Consider the following 22,071-nt stretch of genomic DNA (forward strand, 5'->3'; position numbering starts at 1 on the left):
ACTCATACAGATACATGAACTAGCATGTCAATTAAGCTCTCTGTGACTCAATTTACTCGTCTGAAAAAAGTGGACCTGAAAAAATAGTCCTGTTCTCGTAGGCTTGTTGTGGGATGAAAGGAAACAAGGGGTCTGGTGTGGCATCTACCTCTAGAAGCTGGTACTTAGCATGGTGGCTGCTGCCACTACCCCATGGCCTGACCCCAAAAGTCCCCATGCCTTGAATTCACACCCACATCCCTGGGCTCACTGCCTCCAGCCCCATCAGGGTCTGAGCAGCCAATGACTTCTCATGGGTGGGGAGAGGGAGGACGTGGTTGTGCCAGATGCGTTTGTACCAAAGCAAACCCATCTTGAATAGCGGCTAGGTGAAATGAGGCTGAGACCTACTGGGCTGCATTCCCAGATGGTTAGGCATTCTAAGTCACAGGATGATATAGGAGGTCGGCACAAAATATAGATCATAAAGACCTTGCTGATAGAACAGGTTGCAGCCAAAACCTACCAAAACCAAGCTGGCAATGAGAGTGACCTCTGGTCGTCCTCACTGCCACACTCCCATCAGCGCCACGACAGTTTACAAATGCCATGGCAATGTCAGGAAGTTACCCTATATGGTCTAGAAGTGGGCATCATGAATAATCCACCCCTTGTGTAGCACATCATCAATAAATAACCATAAAAATGGGCAACCAGCAGCCCTCAGGGCTGCTCTGTCTATGAAGTAGCCATCCTTTTACTCCTTTACTTTCCTAATAAACTTGCTTTCACTTTATAGACTCGCCCTGAATTTTTTCTTGTGCAAGATCCAAGAACCCTTTCTTGGGGTCTGGATCAAGACTCCTTTCCTGTAACATCTTTCTGGCGACCACTGAAGGGACGATGGTGCGGAAACCCCCGACCCAAAGGCTAATTTTTGGTAAGTGGTGGGGTCTGGTAACATCTTTCTGGTGAGCCGTGGAAGGGACAATACTGAAGAAACCCCCTGACCAGAAGGAAATAGATGGCAGCACTGACTGGTGGACTGTGGGTAAGTGGGGTGCATATACCTGGGTAAATAATGGGATTGGGTTAGAGGCCCAATTTAGGGGAGTTAGAGGCCCCTCTTAATAAAAGGCAAGGATGCTTGACGGACCTTGGGATAGAGGCCCAACTCAGGAGGGTTAGAGTCCCTTCTAATATTTAGAGGGTTAGAGGCCCCTCTGGGTAAAGTCCCTCCCGGTTAAGAATGGGTTTGGCACTACGGGATTTTAACTGCTATTCTCTTGGGATTAATCTGCCTTGTACTCTTTGCTGCTGGCTATGGGTGACAGGATTAGGCAAGTACAGGATCGTGGGACATGCAGAGCTTTTTCCTCCCTAAAAGGGAAAACTTAAGAGCTAATAGGACTGCCAAAAAAGATCCCTTCATGGCTGGGCGCGGTGGCTCACACCTGTAATCCTAGCACTTTGGGAGGCCGAGGAGGGCGGATCACGAGGTCAAGAGATTGAGACCATCCTGGCCAACATGGTGAAATTCCGTCTCTACTAAAAATACAAAAATTAGCTGGGTGTGGTGGCACATGCCTGTAGTCCCAGCTACTCGGGAGGCTGAGGCAGGAGAATCACTGGAAACCGGGAGGCAGAAGTTGCAGTGAGCTGAGATGGCGCCATTTCACTCCAGCCTGGTGACAGAGCAAGACTCCATCTCAAAAAAAAAAAAAAAAATTCCCTTCACTACCAATACACAGCCACCCAAACTTTTGAGCAATAGGTGGGTCTTTCTCTGGCCTCCCTGAGCACTTCGCCTTTCCCACTCTGCCTCAGGCAGTGCATCCCCCTGTGCCCTCCACTGCAAGCTGGTTGAATGAATGGTAATAATCACTGTTTATTTCCTCTGCAAAGTTTTGATTAATGGAAAAAAAGAATGTGTGAGCCAGTCTTAAGCTATAGTGAATCTGGTGTGCTTTGTGTGTCTTTCTGTGTTGTTCTGTAGTAAAGAAAGGTACCTTAGAATAGAACACAGGCTTAGGACACCTGTAAGCCTGCTTTGCAAGACAGCCCAGCAAACGTGTCAGTTACAAACTTTGCTGCAAGTCCCTGAAAAATAACTGGATAAGGTTTCCCTCTTGTCTTGTATGTCCTTGGGAACTTGACCTTGTAACCACATGGCAGTACTTTCTCTTGGTCTCTGCCATCACAATGGTGACTTGGGTTCAGGGTTCAGTTCACAACTTAGAGGATGAGTCCTTTATCTTCTTTCATCTGTGTATTTATATGTGTTGCGTGTGTGATGTTTATACAGAAAAGAGCTTTAACTAATTGGTTTAATAATAATAAGAGCTTAAATATTTTGTCAGAAAAGTAAAAAGTCTAACGCCTTTTAGTTCATGTGACTTAAGTAATCTTTGGGAAATAAGGACAGTTTTAAAGATTACTGATAAAATAAAAATATCTTCAAATATGTAAACATTTGGTCTAAATTATGCAGGTCAGATATTAGGTTTGCTAAATGCTTTAAGGTCATAACCTGCTTCTTTGACTTTTGAAAATTATCCAATTTATTTTGGAGCTTTAGATTCTAGATAAGGCCCGGGGACATGTGGAATTAGCCATGTCTCCTAGCTATGCAAAGAAGGTTATAAAGCAAAGAGATTTTATATAAGAAAGGATCTTGTGTGGTAAACTCTTGTCCTAAAGTAAAATGACTGGTTGTTTAAAAAGAGGAATGTTTAGGACAAGTCAGAAAGTCCCAAGCATATTGTAGATTGTCTGTGTAAGTCATGAAAGAATTCGTGAAAGGGAATTTATGCAAGAAATGTTGTACAATGTAAAGGTTGTTAGGCCTCCTAAATGTTTCATAAAATGCCACTATGACTCTTTTTTATCTTTCTGTTTTTTTTTTTTTTTTTTTTTGAGACAGTCTCACTCTGTCACCCAGGCTGGAATGCAATGGTGCAATCTCAGCTCACTGCAACCTCCACCTCCTGGGTTCAAGCCAGTCTCCTGCCTCAGCTTCCTGAGTAGGTGGAAGTATAGGTACGCACCAGCATGCCCAGCTAATTTTTGTATTTTTAGTAGAGATGTGGTTTCACCATGTTGCCCAGGCTGGTCTCAAACCACTGACCTCAAGTGATCTGCCCACCTTGGCCTCCCAAAGTGCAGGGATTACAGGTGTAAGCCACAGCACCCAGCCCCACTATGACTCTTAACTATACAACTTGCCTGCTTTACAGTTAGGTAAGGCCTGGGACATGTGGAGTTTGCCACACCCCCTAGCTGTGCTGGAAAATGTCAGACCTTATTTTGCACTTCTGCCTGGTGTGTCCTAGGCTAGGCTCCACACCTAGTACATAGTTAAAATCCTGAACTTACCAAGGTTTTCACCAAAAGTAAAAGTTGCTAAGGATTAACATTGTAACATGTAATTGAGACTACTGAAAAAACAGTTCTACATGCAAGGCATGTAAGAAAAGTAGAATGTACTTTTGGTAAAAGATTATAAAAAGTCATGGGAATGTGGGTTTCTAGCCTAAGTTTAGAGAGTTAAAGGATTGTTTTAAGTTAGACAGAATAAAGCTGAAGGTTTGAGCAAGTTGTGGAAGGTTTGTGAAAAATCAATCTTGTAAAAGAAATTGTGTGTGAACATATTGGTCAAAGTTAAAGGGGTATTATTCAGTTTTTCTGTAAATTGAGCATTGGAATAAAAGTGCAACACACAAAACCTGCTTGTAATCTGCTCTTTAACAAAAATTTGTAAAGAGTTATAAAACATTTATGAAAATCTTACCTTATAGTCAAACTGATTAAGAAATATATTTGTCTATAACGTTTTATTAAGAATTGGGTTTGACATCAATAATGCACCCATGCAACAGTGACATTTGGCTTATTTGGTATAAAAGTCATATAGGAAGTATTGTCAAATATGAAATGGTATTTGGTTTTTCTTTGGGCTGTATTTGTATAAATGTGTTACTGGTATGTGATCCAAAATTATAAGAAACTCCTATAATGCTGATATGACTTAGTGTATGTTATTAATAATTATAATTGTTATGTGAAATTATTATATGCCACAAGAGTAACCAAATTTCCTTATCAATTGTGGCTTTAATAGTGACTGTCCTAAAACTTTTTGCCATCCACAAACAATTGTTATCTTGTTTTAACCCTCTTTAAAAGGTGGTTTTATAACCAACTATAGGACTTCAACTGGTGCACTTAAATGCAGGTTTTCTGATAACTTTGGAGATTGTGACATCAGAATAGAAGAAAAAACTTTCAGAACTCAGAGAGCTGAAATGTTCATGAGTATCAAACAGAAGTTAACTGCATGGACTCTGACATAATCTATTTGACTTTTTGCTCAAAACGTTGCTGATCCTTTGTTTTGTTTTTCACAGTCAAGGAAACTTTTTTTGAGCTATTTACAGCTTTTGACAATTGAGTAAAGTATACTCCTGTGAACAAAATTGGAGCATATTTATTTCTCTCTACCTAATTTATCCAGAATTTGGAAACTATTTGTGAGTATTCTTAATTTATGGCAATATAGCTATTTGCATGAGTGCAATAAGAATCTGTTTTCTTTTGTAACAGGATGCAATTGGAGAAACTGGCTATTTTACCAAGGCTTTGACCATAATGGCATACTTTCCCTTAAGGAATCAAATTTGGCTTGTAGAGCCAATAAACGCCCCTTGGGGAAACTGGCCTCATACCTTGCCTACATAGTCCCTGTACAGGGTTTCTGACCTGTGGTAAGTAAAGAATGTCACTTTCTAACAGGCCCAGGAGCCCCAAGTTATCTTGGAACCTCAAGAGGAGAGGAATTTACTCAACTCATAGGTATTTGAGGGCACAAACCCATGGCAAGGCTTGGCTCAAAAAAAAACTTATCTGAGATTCTTTATGAAACAGAGTTCCATCAAAGCCAATTTCAAAAAGCTTATATAAAAAATAATTATTCTTGCTGCACTTGATACAAATAATCAGGCCAAATATAATAAAGCAAGTCAGTGTTACCATGATTAGTCTTTAGTAAAAATGGGAAACTAGAGAAAGAAATATTATATTTCAAGAACTATGGTATACTTGTTATTAAATTCTAGTCTCAGCAGTTGTTTTTAAGTTTGTTTTTGCAACTTAGACTGACTGCTTGTTCCTGTGACCCAACCAGAGATCTCTGGCTGCTGCTCAAAGAAACAAAAAGGATGGGTTATGTAAAAACCTGGAGTCAATATTCTAATTCTGGGCATGTACTGGAATCATCTAGCAACCCCATATCAGGTTGGTTCCAACAGTTGCCCAGTTCATGGAAAGCCTTCTAATTTTGTTTACTTGAGATAATTTTACTGATTTTGCTTTACTCTTGTGGAATATATTTCTGTTGTACTCTTTGGGTAGGAATAAGGATAAGCTTACTCAATGTTTTCTTAAATTAAACTTTTATTAATCTTCCAGATATCAACTTTTGTCGGAACTCAGAGTTATGAATGGCCCTTGCCATACTGATGCTTTCTGATTAAGCACCTCTGTACCCTGAACACAAGAGAGAGAGACCCTAATAGTTATGCAGGAATATCATTGCCCCTATTCAGCCTGAAGAAATTACAAAAGATGGATCTTTGTCCCTCTGCACCCCTTAGGATCAAGCGTTCCCTTATAAAAGGGAGGGGGAAAATGTCAGAGGCATTTGAACCATAGCAACTCCATCTTAAATAGGAGCTGGGTAAAAAGGAGGCTGAGACCTACTGGGCTGCATTCCCAGATGGTTAGGCATTGTAAGTCACAGGATGAGATAGGAGGTCAGCACAAGATATAGGTCATAAAGACCTTGCTGATAAGACAGGCTGCAGTAAAGAAGCCGGCCAAAACCCACCAAAACCAAGATGGCGACGAGAGTGACCTCTGATCGTCCTCACTGCTATACTCCCACCAGGGCCATGATAGTTTACAAATGCCATGGCAATGTCAGGAAGTTACCCTATATGGTCTAAAAAAGGGATGCATGAATAATCCACTCCTTGTTTAGCATATCATCAAGAAATAACCATAAAAATGGGCAACCAGCAGCCCTCAGGGCTGCTCTGTCTACGGAGTAGCCATTCTTTTATTCCTCTACTTTCTTAATAAACTTGCTTTTGGCTGGGCATGGTGGCGCACGCCTGTAATCCCAGTACTTTGGGAGGCTGAGGCAGGCGGATCACGAGGTCAGGAGATCGAGACCATCCCGGCTAACCCAGTGAAACCCCATCTCTACTAAAAACACAAAAAATTAGCTGGGCATGGTGGTGGGCACCTGTAGTCCCAGCTACTCGGGAGGCTGAGGCAGGAGAATGGCGCGAACCCAGGAGGCAGAGCTTTCAGTGAGCCAAGATCGCGCCACTGCACTCCAGCCTGGGCAACAGAGCAAGACTCCATCTCAAAAAACAAAACAAAACAAAACAAAACAAAATAAAACAAACTTGCTTTCACCTTACTCTATGGACTTGCCCTGAATTCTTTCTTGCACGAGATCCAAGAACCCTCTTTTGGGGTCTGGATTGGGAACCCTTTCCTGTAACGGTTGCAGTGGGGTTGGGTGCCCTGTAGCTTTCACACGGAGTCCTTAGTCCTTAGCAGGCTGTCAGGAAGCTCCATGAAACATAGCCCTCCTCAAGTGCCCCCACCTGGCCTTCAGGGCTTACGTGTCCCTACCTCCTCCAGGCTATTCCTTATATCTGGGGTACCTTCCCCTCTTTTTCCCTGCTCAAACCCTACTTACCCTTTGAGGCCTAAGTAAACACTGCCCCTCCCATGAAGATGTTCTAGATCTGTGCTGCCCAGTAGAAATATAATGTAAGCCACTTATGTCATTTTAAGTGCTCCAACAAATGTTAATTTTTAAAAATTTTTTGAGACTAGGTCTTGCTATGTTGCCCAGGCTGGTCTCAAACTCTTGGGCTCAAGTGATCCTCCCGCCTCTGCCTCCCAAAGTGCTGGGATCACAGTCATGAGCCACCATGCTCAGCCTCACGAATGTTTAAAAGTAAAACAAAACAGATGAAATTAATTTTAACAACATATTTCATTTGGTTCAATGTATCCAAACTGTTATTTCAATATGTAATCAACATATAATGGATTACTATTTTACATTCCCCTATTTCATAGGAAGTCTTTGAAATCTGGCATGTATTTTACACTTATGGCACTTCTCATTTTGGACCTGGCCACATTCAAGTGCCACATGTAGTAGTGGCTGTGAATTGGACAGCATAGTTTTAGATGCCTCAGGTCAAACTGTGATTCCCCCACTCTGGAGCTTTTGCCACTCGCCATATCCTGCCCGGTCTCCTTCTCTAGCCTGTGAGCTCCTTGAATTCATTCACTAACCCGGGCTAAGCACCTCTTGGGCTCAGAGCTGGGCACGCAGATGAGCTCTGCCCAGCCCCCACCTGCACCGCCCCCAGCAGACAGCGCCTAGGTCTTCTCCACTGGGTCCCCTCTCAACACCTCTGCGAAGTATTCCATGGAATGAGCGAATGAATGCAGTGGGCCTGAGGGCAGGGAGGGGGACAGACCAGGAGCAGCCTCAGGACTCACCAGGCACCGGCAGATTCGGCAGGGGTCCCCAGGTGTTGTCCACTCTTGGCCATGTTCCCAGTGAGAGCCACCTTCTGTGCAGCCTAGGGTTGAGGGGTTGAGAAGAGGGAGGCCTGGTGGGAGCTGGCCTGGACTCCAGCCTCAGCCTGCCTGCCCTCCTCGTCCACATGCCCTCTGAGGGCTCTCTCCTGAGCCAAGACTAGATGGGGTCAGATCTCTGCCTAGATTCCCCAGTGGCTTCCAGTGCCCCAGGCAGGGTGAGGCCTCAGCTCCTTAGCCTGCCCTTTCTGGTCTTCCGTGGACAGAGCATAGCCACACCCATGTGCCCCACCTATCTCCGGCCCCTCGTCACCTCTCACACCTTCCCAGCCAACATCGCACACCCACCCTGTGTGTCAGGGCCATGCCTGTGCTTGATTTCTCCCCTCTTCCTGGAAGGCTCACTGCCTTCGTCAGCCCTTCACCAAGCTAACTGCTCTTTATCCTTAAGGGCCACCTGAGGACCAGCTGCCTCCAGGACACTTTCCCTCCTGTGCCCAGGCTGGATTCGGTCTCCTTCCTCTGAATTCACACACTAGTTGGTGCTTGCTTCTATTCCCGCCCTTGGCTGTTACAGGACTTTTCATTAGTGTATGACTCAGTGTCACACTCTAGTGGTCATCCCTGAGGGCTGACCCCATGTCTCATGATTGGGGAGCACAAAGTAGAAAGCAAACATTTATTAAGCTGCACTGTGAGGTATGGAATATCATTATCTGCACCTTACACATGGGGAAATTGAGGAAGAGAGTCACACAAGCACTAGGTGGCAATGGCAGAATTTGAGTTGAGGCATTCCAGCTCCCCCATGGACCAGACTCACTGGAGGGCAGCAAGGTGGGCTCTGGAATTCAAGAAATGGCACGACAGCCTACCTGTGGCTCTACCAGGGAGGGGCCAGGGGCTCTCACCTTGGCAGGTCGGGCAGCAGTGCCCAGGCCTCAGGACTGGCTCTGGGCAGGGGCTGGGCAGGCACTTCAGGGGCATGCAGCGAACTCGGCTCCTCTGTAATGCACCAGTGGCTGTGAGGCTTCAGGTCTGGCTTCCGCAGAGGGCTGGGTGGGCGAGTGTTGGGCACCCTCGGAGGAGGGGGGCACAGGGCAGGGATGGAGGGAGAGCCTAGCTGGCTCCACCTCTCAGGAGGCATGTGAGGGGGCTAGAGGAGTGGCAGGCAGGGCCTAGGGCAGGGCAGGTGTCCAGGGAGGAGCAGGGCCTGGGCAGATGGGACAGGCGGACTCACCAGGCAGGTGCACTGCAGACAAGGGTTGGAGCTGGACAGGAAGGTGCCCCCCTCCTCATAAAGCTGCCCCTCATACTCACAGCCTGGGAAGTTTGGCAGGATGACAAGTGGGTCACCAGGGAGCAGGGTGGGTGGACATCACTTCAGGGAACGCATGACCCCAAGTAGGTACTGGACTCTTGGGGTTGAAGGGATGGCGGGGCAGGGCAGGACAGGGCAGGTCGTCACCAGGCCAGCAGACGGGGCAGCGCTCCCCAGGTGGGGTGCAGCTCTCCAAGCAGTTGAGCTCTGAACACGAGGGCCCCTGGCACTGCACGGCCCCTGCCTGCAGGGCAGACACTGAGCCAGCCCTCCCTTCCCCCACCATCCTCCCTCTTTGTCTCTCTCCCGCTCTCCCTCCTCATCTCTTCCTGCTCCGTCCCTCTCCTTTGCCAGAGCTGGCTTACTCTACAGGCCTAGCAGGCTTCAGCCCTGACGCCTGGGCAGTGGCAGTAGCAGCCCTGCCTAGCCCCCACATTTGGGCTTGGCATGGCCAGGCCAGCAGTCTGCCCAGCAGCAGGGATGTGCGTGGTGGCTGATTCCTTTACCTGGCAGGTGCAGATGACACGGGGCTCTGGATGCCATGTTTCCCCAACCCCGTGGCCCTGGGGCAGCCTGGAAAACCAGGCCCAGACCCCCAAGTAAGAGACCCAAAGGACTGGGTGCCGCATTAAAGGGGCACCATTCACGTGACAGACATCAGAGATTTTAATATTTACTACCCCTTTCCAGCAGATGGCAGTAAAGTGTCTGACAGGCACATCATCAGCATGGTTCCATTATTTTACAACAGATAGAAGTAGTGTCTTGAGGAAAGGGTGCCTTTTAAAATTTCACCAAAGACATCGTATAGGCTAGCAGTGGCCCTGAGGCACCACGTGCCCTGAAGAGTGTGTGTGTGTGTGGGGCAGGGGGATCTTTTCTTTGTGTGTGTTTTCTTTGAGATCCTCAACCCCCAAGATTTTAAGTCCTCATCTCCAGCCAACACCCCAGGCTGCATTTCCAGACCCAACTGGTCTGAGTCCCTGTCCCACCTTTCTTACTACCAACTGAGACTCCTCTCTCGGAGGGGCTGCCAGATAAAATATAGGATGCCCAGTAAAATTTGAATTTCAGAAGAATAAGATGTCATTTTTAGTATAAGAATGTCCCAAATATTGCATAGGATATACCTATACTAAAAACTTACATGCTGTTTATTGAAATTCAGATTTAACAAAGCATTCTAGACTTTCATTTGCTAAATCTGGCAACACTATCACCTTATGAGCCAGTAACACCCCCCTGCATAGCCATGACTTCCTCTTCCTCCCAGCTCTCTTCATGTCCCCGGCCCCACTGCTATCCTAGTGTCCCAAGCTTGGCCTCCACTATTCCAGGGGACCCAGCCAGTCACCGGCTCCTGCCCGTCCTTTAGAAACATCCCCCCTTCTCCAGCCCACTGCCATCCCTGGCTCCATGCCTAGACAACTGCTGTCACAGCCCCGACGCCTCTGTCTGCATCTAGCCCCCACCAGGTGAATATTCCTCAAGCGCCCCCTTGACCACGCCACACGCTGCTTCAGCCTTCAATACCCCCCACTGCCTGTAGAAGAAAGTCCTAATTGCGAGGCTTACGGCAGCCTGTTCCCACTGGCCTTCCCACATGGACTTCCTGCAACCTGCCTCTCTCCACCCTGTCCTTGTGCCCAGAGGACCCACGTGTACTCCCTCTCCTTCAGGTGGAACCCCACTTTCCCATGAAGACCCAGCTCAAAAGACCCATTGTCTGTAAAGGCCCCCAGACTGCCCAGCTCGACGGGCTTCCCCTGCCTCCTGTGCCCTCCTCTGGCAAAATACACACTGCACTGCCTTCTACACCTCCTCTTAATCTGCTCATTGGGTCTTCAATCTTGTGGTAGCTTAGCTATGAGCTTGTCTTCTCAACTAGATTGGAGTCTCCCTGAGGGCAGGAAAAAGATTTTGTGCCTGTTTCCCCGTGGTCTCTGGCTCAGTCCCAGGCCAGAGCCAGTACCTGCTGACTTGTGCATGGGTTCTGCACTCCCCTGGCCACTGTCAGGAGTGAGTGGGTAGGCACCCCTGGGCATGTCCCAGACTCGCTGACCCTCAGGTGGCAGGCCGTGGCTGTGGGCATGCAGGAGGTGGGGCTGAGGCTGGCAGGAGGCTGACCTGGCTCACAGTGTGGGCAGCATGCTCCTGGCTCAGGGCAGGGTCCTCTTGGGCATGGCTTCTGGGTGCAGGTGATGGTCCCTTCCTGTGGGAGCAGACTGAGGTGGCTGCACAGGCATCAGAACCCCAGAAGGCACGGCCTCTGGAAGCAAAACCTCAGCCCAGGCTGGGACATGTCAGAGGGGCAAGAGGATGAGTTGGCTCTGTGGATGTGGGCTACCCTCTGTGTAAAGGCAGAAAAGAGACATCCCGCCCCCACTCCCATCGTCTCCTGATGCTCTTGACCCTGGGAAACCAACTGTTGCAGGTGCCAGCAAATTCCCCAGAGAGGGGAGATCCTAGGAAGAAGACCGAAGACTTTCTCAGGGAGGAAGGAAGAAGGAAAGACTGGGGGAAGGTGGATGTGGCACCTGGTGAGGGAGGATAGGCAGGCCAGGGGGTTCCGAGGTAGAAGATGGGCAGTGGAGGAGTGGGAGGTGATATAGGAGGACAAGCAACTGTTAAGTTGGTGCAAAAGTAATTGTGATTTTTGCCATTGAAAGTCATGTCAAAAACCGCAATTACTTTTGCACCAACCTAATACATTCTCTGCCTCCATGCCACTGTTGGCCAGGTCTGAATTGAGTGGCTTGGGGGCCCCCCAGTGTTCGTGGGCATCGAGCTCCTTTTCCTACTCAGAATCAACTGAAAGCCACCGTGGCAAGGTGTGGGAGTGGCAGGCAGAGCCCATTATGCGACATCTCGAGTGTCATGCGGCAGTGACAGGTAGCTGAAGAGAGGCAGACAGGTGAGGGATATCCAGGTGGGTCCTGGGAGCTCACCAGACAGTGGCAGGTGGTGCAGGCATCTGGGGAGAAGGTCTCCCCGTTGCCGTAGGTCTGGCCATTCTGACTGCAGCCTGAGGAGACAGCAGTGTCACTCAAACACCCCATGCCATCTGCAGGTCTTTAGGTGGCCCCGGTGGGCGGATAGGGTGGCACTTACCCCTGCAATGGGGCAGGTGTGCTTGGGGGCCACAGTGAGCAGCCCCATCCTGGCAGACGCAGGCTGTGCAGGCGTCAGGCTCCCAGCGTGCCCCCTCGGGCCAGGCGCGCCCCAGCCCCCAGCACTGGGGAGACGCAGGGCGGCACTCACAGGACTCCAGCCGCCTCACCCTCGTCTGCAGGTCCTTATTCTGGAGGAAGGAGATGAAATAGCAGGCACTGGCTCAGCTTCCCCCACCATCTCCAGCAGAGATGAGGGGTGTGAAAATGAGGCAGGATGAGAAAGAAGTTTGCCAATTCCAGAGCAGAGATAGGTCCCCCTCAGTCAGCATCCAGCTCAAATGATCACCGTTCTCAGGGGGGCACGGGCCCCAATCTCTCCTTTGGACAAAATGGGGACCCAACCCTTGCTCCAAGAATTAAAGACATCTTTACCCATCCAAAATATTTCTTGATGATGCCTTATACAGAATGCATTCCATAACATTCCCCAAATGCACGGAACAGTACGAAACACGAACTGACAAAACAAATAGCCTGGAGGTTCTTCATTTGCATGAAAGAATCAATGTTAAGAATTGTTCTGGCCGGGCGCGGTGGCTCATGCCTGTAATCCCAGCACTTGGGGAGGCTGAGGTGGGCAGATCACCTAAGGTCAGGAGTTCGAGACCAGCCTGGCCAACATGGTGAAATCCTATCTCTACTAAAAATACAAAAATTAGCTGGGCATAGTGGTGCACACTTGTAGTCCCAACTACTCAGGAGGCTGAAGCACAAGAATCACTTGAACCCAGGAGGCAGAGTTTGCAGGGAGCTGAGATTGTGCCACCGCACTCCAGCCTGGGTGACACATGGTGACTCTATCTCAAAAAAAAAAAAGAAAGAAAGAAAAAGAAAGAGAGAGAGAAAGAGGAGGGAAGGAAGGAAGGAAGGAAGAAAGAAAAAGAAAGAAAGAAAGAAAGAAAGAAAGAAAGAAAGAAAGAAAGAAAGAAAGAAAGAGAAGGAAGGAAAGAATTGTTCAGATAAGAGCTCTATTTTAGTTTCCCCCCTCCAAGCCTAACTCCTTCTCTCCTTCCCACTACGAGAAGCCCTCCCTACCCGATGCAAACCAGCCCTGTCTCCATGGTACCTGTTCTCTGAGCTCCACCACTGCAGCCTCCAGTCGCCCCAGCCACTCTCGCAGGGAGTGCCACTGCTCCTGGGAGTTCCCAGCAAGGGCTGAGGAGTGGGCAGGTGTCTGCTGCCCAGGGGGATCCCTGGGGACAGCCCCACCTGAAGGGCACAAGAATCCCATGTGGGCCTGAGGGTGAGGGGCTGGCCTGGCCACATTTCCTGGGTTCTGTCTTCTGACCCACAGGGGAAGGGGGTCATCCTGTGCACCCCACCCTGTCCACTTGCCCACCCACCATCCAGGGAAGGCGATGTGGTCTGTGAGGGCTGGGGAGTGAAAGCTGGGGGTGAGGGCCTGGAATAAGGGGAGGAAGTTCTGAGTGGACAGATGTGGCCCAGACCAGCTTTCCCCGCTTGTCTGGGTGAGCCACAGGGCTCCCAACCCACCAGGGGACACAGAGCATCTCTAGAGCAGGGCTTCTCTGCAGCCTGCCCTGGCTGACGTCCCCAGTCATGGTGAGCATGTCAGGATCATCCCGCCTCTCTTGGGCCAGGGGCTTGGCCAGGGATGGCTGGGAAGCCGACATGTCATGCTAGGAGGGCCCGGAAGCCAGCACAGGCTGAAACGCAGGGGAAGGCCACAGACATGTGCCAGGCGGGGCTGCTTTCAGGGGCCTGGGGTCTGGCTGAGAGTCTTTTTAGGGAGAACACGAGCAGCCCCCATCCCCTGACTCTCTGCACCTGTCAGAAAGGCCACCACTTTTGGAGAATGTGCTCAGGGAAGGACAACTGCTCCCCCTGCTCCCGCCCCCAACCCTGAGCATGGTTTTCCAGGCTTGTGACAGGGGTTCCTGGGGTCTCCCACACTGGGTGGGGTGGGCTCCAAAAGTGGGACTTGGCTGCATTTCCTGAAGGGTTTGAGAAAGGTGCTGGCAAGGCCCCTGCTAACTTTGAACACACCAGATCCAGTGAAGACAGCCTGTCCCTACTTCTAGAAGACACTATGTCCAGGAAAGAGGGACAGGGCACCTCTGAGCTCTGGCCTGGGGTTGGGGACGGCCACTTTCACCTTCTCACTTTGATCCTTCTCCTGCAGCCCGGAAAGTAAAGGCAGGAGGGGAAGAGGCAGACATGGGTCCCTCCTCCAGGCAGGGATGGGCAGGGAAGTGGAGGGTCTGGAGCGGAGGCAACAGGAACAGAGAGAGGAGGAGGGAGAGGGCTGGGTCTTTCCCACCATGGTAGCTCATTAGTGAGGCCAGGCCTGGAGTGGCTTAAAAGGGTTTCTCACAGACACTAGGCCTGAGAGACAGAGGAACAATGTCACCACTGTCACCATCAAAGGCAGAGGGGATTCTAGGCTAAAATTGAACTTGCTTTGTCCCAAGTTCCCTGGCTTGGTTAATGCCATCCCACTTACCCAGTTACTTAAGCCAGAAAGGTGGGGCTCAGCTCCCCTATTTTGTTGCCTGAGTTGTCCCCTAATACATTCCCTCCTTCTCCTCTCTCCACCGTCTCCATTCAGAAAGCTGAAGACAAAGCATCCCTGCCTCCATCTGTGCCCCTTCTCTCCACTCGACCTTTCTGAATCACACAGCTGAAGTCTCCCAGGAGCAAGTCCCGCTGAGATGGATCACAAGCACCACCCACCTTTCCAGCCCAGCTACTGCCCACTCATATCAGGGATTCTAACTCAGACCCCGCACCCTGGGCGGATACTGGCCCTCAAACCCCAGGTGCCCTTTCCCATTTCCGTCCCTGTACTGGGCATCCTGTCACCCGGAATGGCACTCGGTCTCAGTCCTTCCCAAGCACACAGAGGGCGGCCACGATGGGGGTCTCAGCATCTGAAACCTTCTACCCAATCTAGACTCCCGTGGGGCCTCATCCTGCTGCCCAGGGCCCCTCCTCCCAGGCCACTCCTCCAGTTCTGCTTAAGCAGGCAGGCGGGATATGGGAGCCCGGGAGAAGCTGGATCCTCTGGGACCCCTAGGTGAAGCCAGGGCCAGCCTTGCCTGGAGAGACCTGCAGAAAGAGCTCCGAGTGGCACAAACTTGGCTGGTCCCCAGGGAACTGTCCCGGGCTCCCCTCTCAGCCTCCCCTGGCCCGGTGCCGGCACCGAACCCTCCATTCCCGCCTGTCCCGCTCCGGGGAGGGCCAGACACAGATGCAAAGTCAGCTTTCACAGCGGGCCCTTTTTCTCCCCCTCCTTCGTCAAGACAAATAATTAACTTCAGACTCCCAGATGCCAGGGCAGCCGCACTCTCTCCCGCCTCCGGCTGCAGGAACCGCCCCCCTCTCCTGAACCCCCTGCTTTGGCCACGGTCTTCCCCACCCTGCTCGCTCCCCCGACGAGGAGGACGGGGCTGGCGCGCGAACCTCAGGCAGGGCTAAGAGAAGCAGCCCCCGGCCCCGCTCGGCCCCCTCAGGCCGGGCTGATAGGAGGGAGGGGGCGCACCTGGCCGAACCCCAAGTCTCCCGCGCCTGGACTCACCTTCCGCGCCCAGGCCCGCCGCCAGCGCCAGGCCCCCGAGCTGCAGAAGGGACAGCGCAGCAGCCCCGGCCCCGGCCATGCTAGCTCCGCCTCGCTCGCCGTCTGTCGTCGCGGCTCAGCAGGCGCTGGGGGAGGCGGGGTGGGGACACACAGGCCGCTCCCACCCAGGCTTTGTTCAGGGAGGGCTCAAACCCCCCACCGCGCGCGCCTTTTCCCATGGACACCTCCACTCCCCCGGGCCCGGCCGGTCCTGACCACGGAGAGCAGCTCCAGCTCGCAGGAAGCCCAACGGGGGTGCAGGCCCTATCTCCGCTTAAGATCCAGAAGGAGACCTTGAAAAGAAAATAAACCCAAGTCCACCCCTCTCGGGCTCCTGGACAGTCTCCCTGCCCCTTTACGTTACTCCATCGCCCTGGGGTTTCCAGATCGATTTTTCCTCTCTCACACAAGTTTACAGAAGAAGCAGACTGAGCTGGGTTTAAATCCCTGCTCAGCCAATTCCACGTGGCCCTAGACCACTAACTTCTCTGTGCCTCAATTTCCCTATCTGTAAACTGGGGATCACCACATCTACTTTATAGACTTGCAGTGAGCATTAAGTGAGATTATATAAGTAAACAATTTAGAGTCAGTAGACAGACGGTAAATGCTCAGTAAATAACAAATAATAACAATAAGAACTCCTGATCTCTGAAATGATGGACGCGACCAGTGTATTCCTCTCTCCACCTATAAGTTTCTTTCCTGGACTCCACTGAACACCCCTACCCACCCCAGCAGTCCCAGGCTTGGCCCCAAATGCCACGGCCGCCCTTCACTGGCTGGTCTCAGCCCCATTTCCCGCTCCTGAGCTCAGGCCTGGCTGTGGGGTGAGCCTGGGTAGGGAGCAGGGCTGGGCCCTGGGCTCAGCAGGCAGAGGGGGCCAAAGGGAGGAAGTGAGGACAGCCTTCCCTGTGGGCCCACAAGGCTGGGAAACTCCTCCTTGCAGCTGGGAAGCAGAGGGTTGGGTCTCACAGGCGAAGCTCACAGGCAAAAAAGGGACATTGAGGGCGGAGCTGTGAACCCTTCCAAAGCTCTCCCTCCCTGCCATAAACACCAGAAGTCGGAAGCCACCCCTCCCCCTAGCCCAGGCAGGGACTGAGGTCTCCCCAGCCCACTCTCCACCGAGCTTAAAGCTTCAGTAAGGAGAGGGCGGCTTCTCTGCCCCAGAGTCTGGGCCCCTGGTGGGCCTGAGCTTTTGCCACAGGGGGCAGGGAGGCTGCAATGCCACGCTAAGACCTGGCCTCAGTGCCTGGAGCTGGGGTCACAGAGGAAAGCCAGGGCCAGCCGGCCAGCCAGCCAGAAGAGGAACAAGGAAGCGGCAGCGCTATTCCTGGCAGGTTTAAGGAAGGTGGCTTTCGTTGACCGGGTGCCTCTGGAAGGCAAGTCCTCCTGGGGGCAGGGACGGTTCAGAGCACAGATTCTGGCAGGGTTGCCAGGGCACATCCTGGAGCTCATGCTTTCTGCTCTGGGGCCTCTGGCTGGTCACTTCACTTTTGATGGCTGATTTTTCTGAGCTGTGACTGGAGCTCTAACAGCACCCGCCTCATGGAGTGTTTGTAAGGGTTAGTAACGCATGGTGCCTGGCACAGAGGTATGAGCAATTATTACTTCCCTTATGAAGAATGGGGGCACCTCCATCCCCATTTTACAGAAAGAATCAGAGAGAATCAGGGTGAGCAGCTCTAAACCACACTGGGAGGACACACAGGGCTTCCCTGGCCCCACAGTCCCCTTCCAGTCCCTCGTGTCTTAGCCTCTGCCCCTGAGCCTGGCCCCAGTCGGCCCTCATGTCACATTCCCCGGGAGGGACACTGTCCTGACACAGACAAGGTCCTCCAACCCCGGGCGCAGTGGGGTGGGGAGGCTGGGGCTTCACTTCACCCCCAAGGCAGGTGTTTGTAGTGTCTGATTCTGTGCATGTGTCTGGGTGTGGCACATTTGTGTGTGTGTGTGTGTGTAAAATGTGTTTGGCTGGAGGTGGGGGCTGAGGCTGGGGAGGCACTTTTGGGACTCAAGGGACCTTGACTTTGAAGGGGCTTCCAGGGACACTTTCGTCACCCCACTTGACGATGAGGATGTAGTCCCCTTTCTCCTTGACAGTGTAGGTGACATTGTACACCCGGTTCCCCATGTGCTTCACGTACACCTCCTCACAGGGGGTCTTGGGGCCGTGCACGCCCACCATCATCATGTTGGTGCCTGGAGAGGGAGGCAGAGGGACAGGCTCACACCAGAGAGTCCCCTACTGTGACCCACACCCTGCTCCCCAACAGCTTCTTGCTCGCACCCCGGGAGACGCCCTCCCCCCGCCACCTGCCTGCTTTGCTGCAGTCCACGGTGAAGGAGTTCTTCTGGCCCACGAAGGCCTGGGACAGCCCAGGGCCCCGAGTCACCACCTTGCTGGCATCCAAGGAGAACTTGGGGATGGAGCTGTAGCCGGAGCCCCGGCTTGAGGAGGACTTGGTCACAGTCTCCACCAGAACCGTGGATGTTTCGTGAAGGCTGTGGCCTCCGGACAGCCTCGGACCTGAGGGGCGGGTGGAGGGGGCACAAACCTGGTCAGAAGGGCTTCCTGTTCTTCCCCAGGCAGGGGACCCTCAGCCAGCACTGCCACCCTGTGGGACTCACTGCCTGCATTTGAGTCTCCCCGCCAAATTCCTCCAAGGGCCACTCTAGGAGCACAGCCCCATTCCCAGCCAGGGCCCTGAGCTGCCAGCTCCAATTGGTGCTCCACCCTAGGGCTGGGGCCTCAGATGCTGCGCAGGTCCCTCATCCTTGCAGGCTTTGTCTGGGAACTCAGGCTAACTCACAGGGTAAGAGTTACTTTGCAAAGGAACACCCACCCGACTCATCCTACAGACAGCCTCAAGAGGGGAGCTTGCTCAATACTGGCTGTGTCTTCCTGGAGCTGAGGAATAAGGGAAACCAGGAGCGAAGAAAGTGGTGCTAGAGCCTGAGGAGCCAGCACAGGCCAGAGCTGAAGGAGTGAGGGGCCACGATGGAGAGGAAGAATGAGAATTTTACACAATCATGCCAGACTCCACAGAATGTGTATTGTGTAGAGCCAGGCCCACCTCTAGCCCTGGTAAACTGACCGTGATGTCTGGGGGCAGACTATGGCCTGGATGTGCGTGGCCACCGGAGCCCTCCGGGCTGGGCTGGGCTGCAGGCTGGGTGGACCCCCCCCAAACCGGCACTCACCAGTGACCTTGGCCTTGAAGGGGCTGCCCACGATGTGCTGGGGGCCACCGTACTTGATGGCAATGAGGTAGTTGCCAGGGGCCATGGGAGTGTAAGTGACCACGTGGCCCTCAGGACACTCCCGACAGTCCAGCTGCACCTTGGAGGGGCCATCAATGGTGACAGACAAGGTCCCCGAGCAGGCGTTCAGGGCGTTCACGTTGATCTCTGATGAGACACCTGGGGCCAGAGGTAGCAAGGCTGAGGGCAGGAAGGGCTTGTGGCCCAAGAGGGGCTGGGCCCCAGCTCCCTGGGCAGCCTCTGTGGGGGGCTGCCACCGCCCCATGCCCAGCCTGGCCCCTGCCTGCCAGCCCAGCATGGGGGCAGGAGGAACCAGGGCCCAGTGCACAGTCTACGGCACGTACCTGCTCTGAGGGGCACTAGCCTAGCTGTGCTGGGTACCAGGCAAATGAGAGATGATATGCCCTGTCCTGGCTGAGGAAGGCAGAGCCCCACTGTGTGAAGCAGGCTGAGGGAAGAAGGCAAGTGCCTGTTGGGCTGTGTCAGCTGTGGGCGCATGAGCACTAAAATGTGGGAAGCTGAGTGTGGCTGGACTAACCTGGGAGAGCTTTGGGGAGGAGGTGGATCAATGGGGAGGACTGGAAGGGCTCTAGGGGAAAAGGAGATGAACTTGTTGGGGGAGCCCCAGACCTGGAATATGAGGAGGGGATGCACAAGGGCTCCCGATGTGCTGGTAAAATCTCACAGCCAACCCCAGGGTCCCAGTGAAGTCCCAGGCGACAGTCCCCTCACTCCAGGAGCTGCAAGGCTTGGGTACCAGGGGGCCACTTGGGGAAGAAGTGCCACAGCAGTCCTAGTAAGAGTGGCCAGACAGCAGGCGCCCTGCTGCCTCCAGGGTTGTTCTGGGTCACATGTCTCCTTGCAAACCCACACCCAGCTCAGGGAGAGGACAAAGGTTTTGCTGCATTGGGCCTGATCCTAAATCCCACCCCTCCCGGTGAGCTGCCCACACCCCAGGCCCCGCTGCTTGCCTGGTCCAGACAGGCTGAGGCTCTGGGGCAGCAGGTGCCCAGGAAGAAGTTTCTTTCGGCTTCCTCCGAGAGGCAGGGTGGGGGAAGACCACGGTACAGGGGGAAAACCCCCAAGTAGGGCCTTCAGATAAAAAGGGGTGATTTCCCAGTGACTCCCTAGACTCTTGGAGCCCCTCAGCCCCAGCCCCAGGCCCGACAGCTACGGGGTAGGGGGAGGATGGAGGTAGGGGGAGGGGAGGTCTTGCCAGTTTTCTCTGTGGACACAGCCAGTGCACTTTCAGGCCCTGGGGACTGGGTCCACGGGGCCCCAGGCCCACTCTAGTCCTCTGCCCCTACTTTCCGCTTCCCCTCCGCCCCCCTCCCCCCCCCCTCCGCCCCCACCCCTCCCGCTTGCTCCGCTGGGGCACACCCCCTGGGCCAGCCAGCAGAGCCACCCTCACCCCCAGGGACGCTCCTCCTGCTGCTGGAGAAGCAGCACCCCGGTCCTCGCCCTGCAGTGCCCAGCGTGGCCGCGAGGCTGGGAAAGTCCCCCACTCCCGCCTCTGCTCCCAGGCACCTGCTCCTGCCCCTCCCGGGTCCGGAGACAACCGCTCGAGGCCAGCGCTGGTCCTCGCCATCTTCCCCCAAATTCCAGCCACGCTAGTCTCACTTTTCCTCCACGTTCAGCCTCTTCATTGTTGCCTTCTTAAGTTCTGGGACAAGACCTACAGAAATCAGCCCAAGAACTGTTGCGCCCCATCCTTCTCCGCTGCTCTAGGGGCCGGCGTCTGTCATTCCCGGCCGCGAGCCCAGGGACGGACGGAGCCTCTACCTGACACTATCTTCCCCCAAACTCTTGCACAATTCCTGCCATTGGCCTGAAGATCCCGGGGGATGAACGCTTTAAACCTCAACCTTTCTTTCCGAAAGGGTGAGGGTGGCCCGGGAAGAGCGAGGGCGAGTGCATCGAAAGTAAGGATCCGGCCTCGCTCATCTGTGGACCAAGCCAGCCTCCAGCGGGGCGCCTGGGAGCCCCCATTCTGGGCGATGGGGAGGGGGAGGGGGAGCAGCAGAGCCGGCGCCCCCAGCTGCGGTGCCGACCTCGCCGCCTGGGCCTTGTGGTTCCCCGGGAGCCAGCACCCCAAACAGATCGGGGCGTGAGGGGCGCCTGGGAGGTCCCAGGCCGGCAGGGCGCGCCCTGCTGTAGGCACCCACCGAAGCTCGGTCTCCAGGCGCAGCTGGACGCGGAACCCGTCGTACTCCAGTCTTCATCCCGCCGCCCGCAGGTGCCTGAGGGGCGCGGGCCCTGGTCGAGCCCTAGACTTGGGGGTGGGCAACAGCCGGTACCGCTCCCACCACCTTCCGGGCGCACCGGGCGGGGACGCGGAGAGGAGAGAGCGGCGGCCGGGACCCACCTGTCTGCGATGCTCCTGCCTGGCTGCGCCCTTGAGCACTGGCGGGGCGGTGGGGCCGAGCTGACTCTGCCCGGGCTGCGCTGGGTTCTCCTGCACCGCCCCGGCCCCGCCCGGAGGGACCACTCAAGGCGGCCGGCACTTACCGGTGACTACTGAACTGGACTGAGCATTGGGTCAGGCCCAGGGCCTGTAAGGAGACGCCAGATAGACAGCGCGGTGGCCTAGACGACCACTGGGCTCCTTCGGCAGTCTGGAACAGGGAAATAGTAATTCCATAACCTCAAATTCCGCTCCGCGCCCCGCCCCCCGACTCCCCCCAGCTCTGAAGGTTCCGCAGGTCTTCCCCGGTCCACGCCATCGGTGAGCTCTGGCACCTGAAAGAGATGGTTTCCCGGGTCAAGAGCATTAGGATGCCAGGTGGTGGCTTGCGCCTGTAATCCCAGCACTTTGGGAAGGCCAGGCAGGAGGATCGCTTGAGTCCAGAAGCTGACCAGCATGGGCAACATAAGGAGACCCAGTCTCTACAAAAATAATAAAAAGAAATTAGCCAGGCGTCATGGTGAGCGCCTGTAGTCCCAAGCTACTCTGGAGGCTGAGGCGGGAGGATCACTTGAGATGGGGAGGTCGAGACTGCAGTGAGCCATGATGGAGCCACTGTATTCTAGCCTGGGCAATACATTGAGAACCTGTCTCAAACAAAACAAAACAAAACAAAAACAAAACATCAAGAGATGACTCGGGTTGGGGCAGGATATCTCTTTTC

The 22,071-nt window shown here is 53.3% G+C and overlaps 2 protein-coding genes across 5 annotated transcripts in view; both read right to left on the reverse strand.

Moving 5' to 3' along the window:
* The window catches only part of KCP (kielin cysteine rich BMP regulator), a 33,729-nt gene extending 17,881 nt beyond the window's left edge, over positions 1-15,848 (reverse strand). For 3 of the 4 annotated variants that reach the window (XM_054494788.2, XM_054494787.2, XM_054494789.2), the window contains exons 1-8: positions 15,641-15,847; positions 13,169-13,311; positions 12,041-12,230; positions 11,878-11,954; positions 11,057-11,141; positions 8,849-8,931; positions 8,520-8,613; positions 7,570-7,652 (exon numbers count right to left, since the gene is read on the reverse strand). In XM_054494788.2, coding sequence (XP_054350763.1) covers positions 7,570-7,652; positions 8,520-8,613; positions 8,849-8,931; positions 11,057-11,141; positions 11,878-11,954; positions 12,041-12,230; positions 13,169-13,311; positions 15,641-15,719 — 834 coding nt within the window. In that variant the 5' untranslated portion in view covers positions 15,720-15,847. Of the gene's footprint in view, positions 1-7,569; positions 7,653-8,519; positions 8,614-8,848; positions 8,932-11,056; positions 11,142-11,877; positions 11,955-12,040; positions 12,231-13,168; positions 13,312-15,640 lie in introns of all 4 variants that reach the window. The other variant, XM_054494792.2, reaches the window with a different exon arrangement.
* A 1,720-nt stretch (positions 15,849-17,568) lies between these two features.
* LOC129040902 (filamin-C-like) lies at positions 17,569-19,071 on the reverse strand. Its single transcript, XM_054495788.2, has 3 exons — positions 18,884-19,071; positions 18,000-18,209; positions 17,569-17,881 (listed from the first exon to the last, which is right to left on the reverse strand). Exons 1-3 carry the CDS (start codon positions 18,966-18,968, stop codon positions 17,694-17,696), a joined length of 483 nt encoding a protein of 160 aa, XP_054351763.1. The 5' UTR covers positions 18,969-19,071; the 3' UTR covers positions 17,569-17,693.
* Positions 19,072-22,071: the final 3,000 nt, after the last annotated feature.

The sequence above is a fragment of the Pongo pygmaeus genome, chromosome 6, assembly GCF_028885625.2.
Source record: "Pongo pygmaeus isolate AG05252 chromosome 6, NHGRI_mPonPyg2-v2.0_pri, whole genome shotgun sequence".
Classification (NCBI taxonomy): Eukaryota; Metazoa; Chordata; class Mammalia; order Primates; family Hominidae; genus Pongo; species Pongo pygmaeus.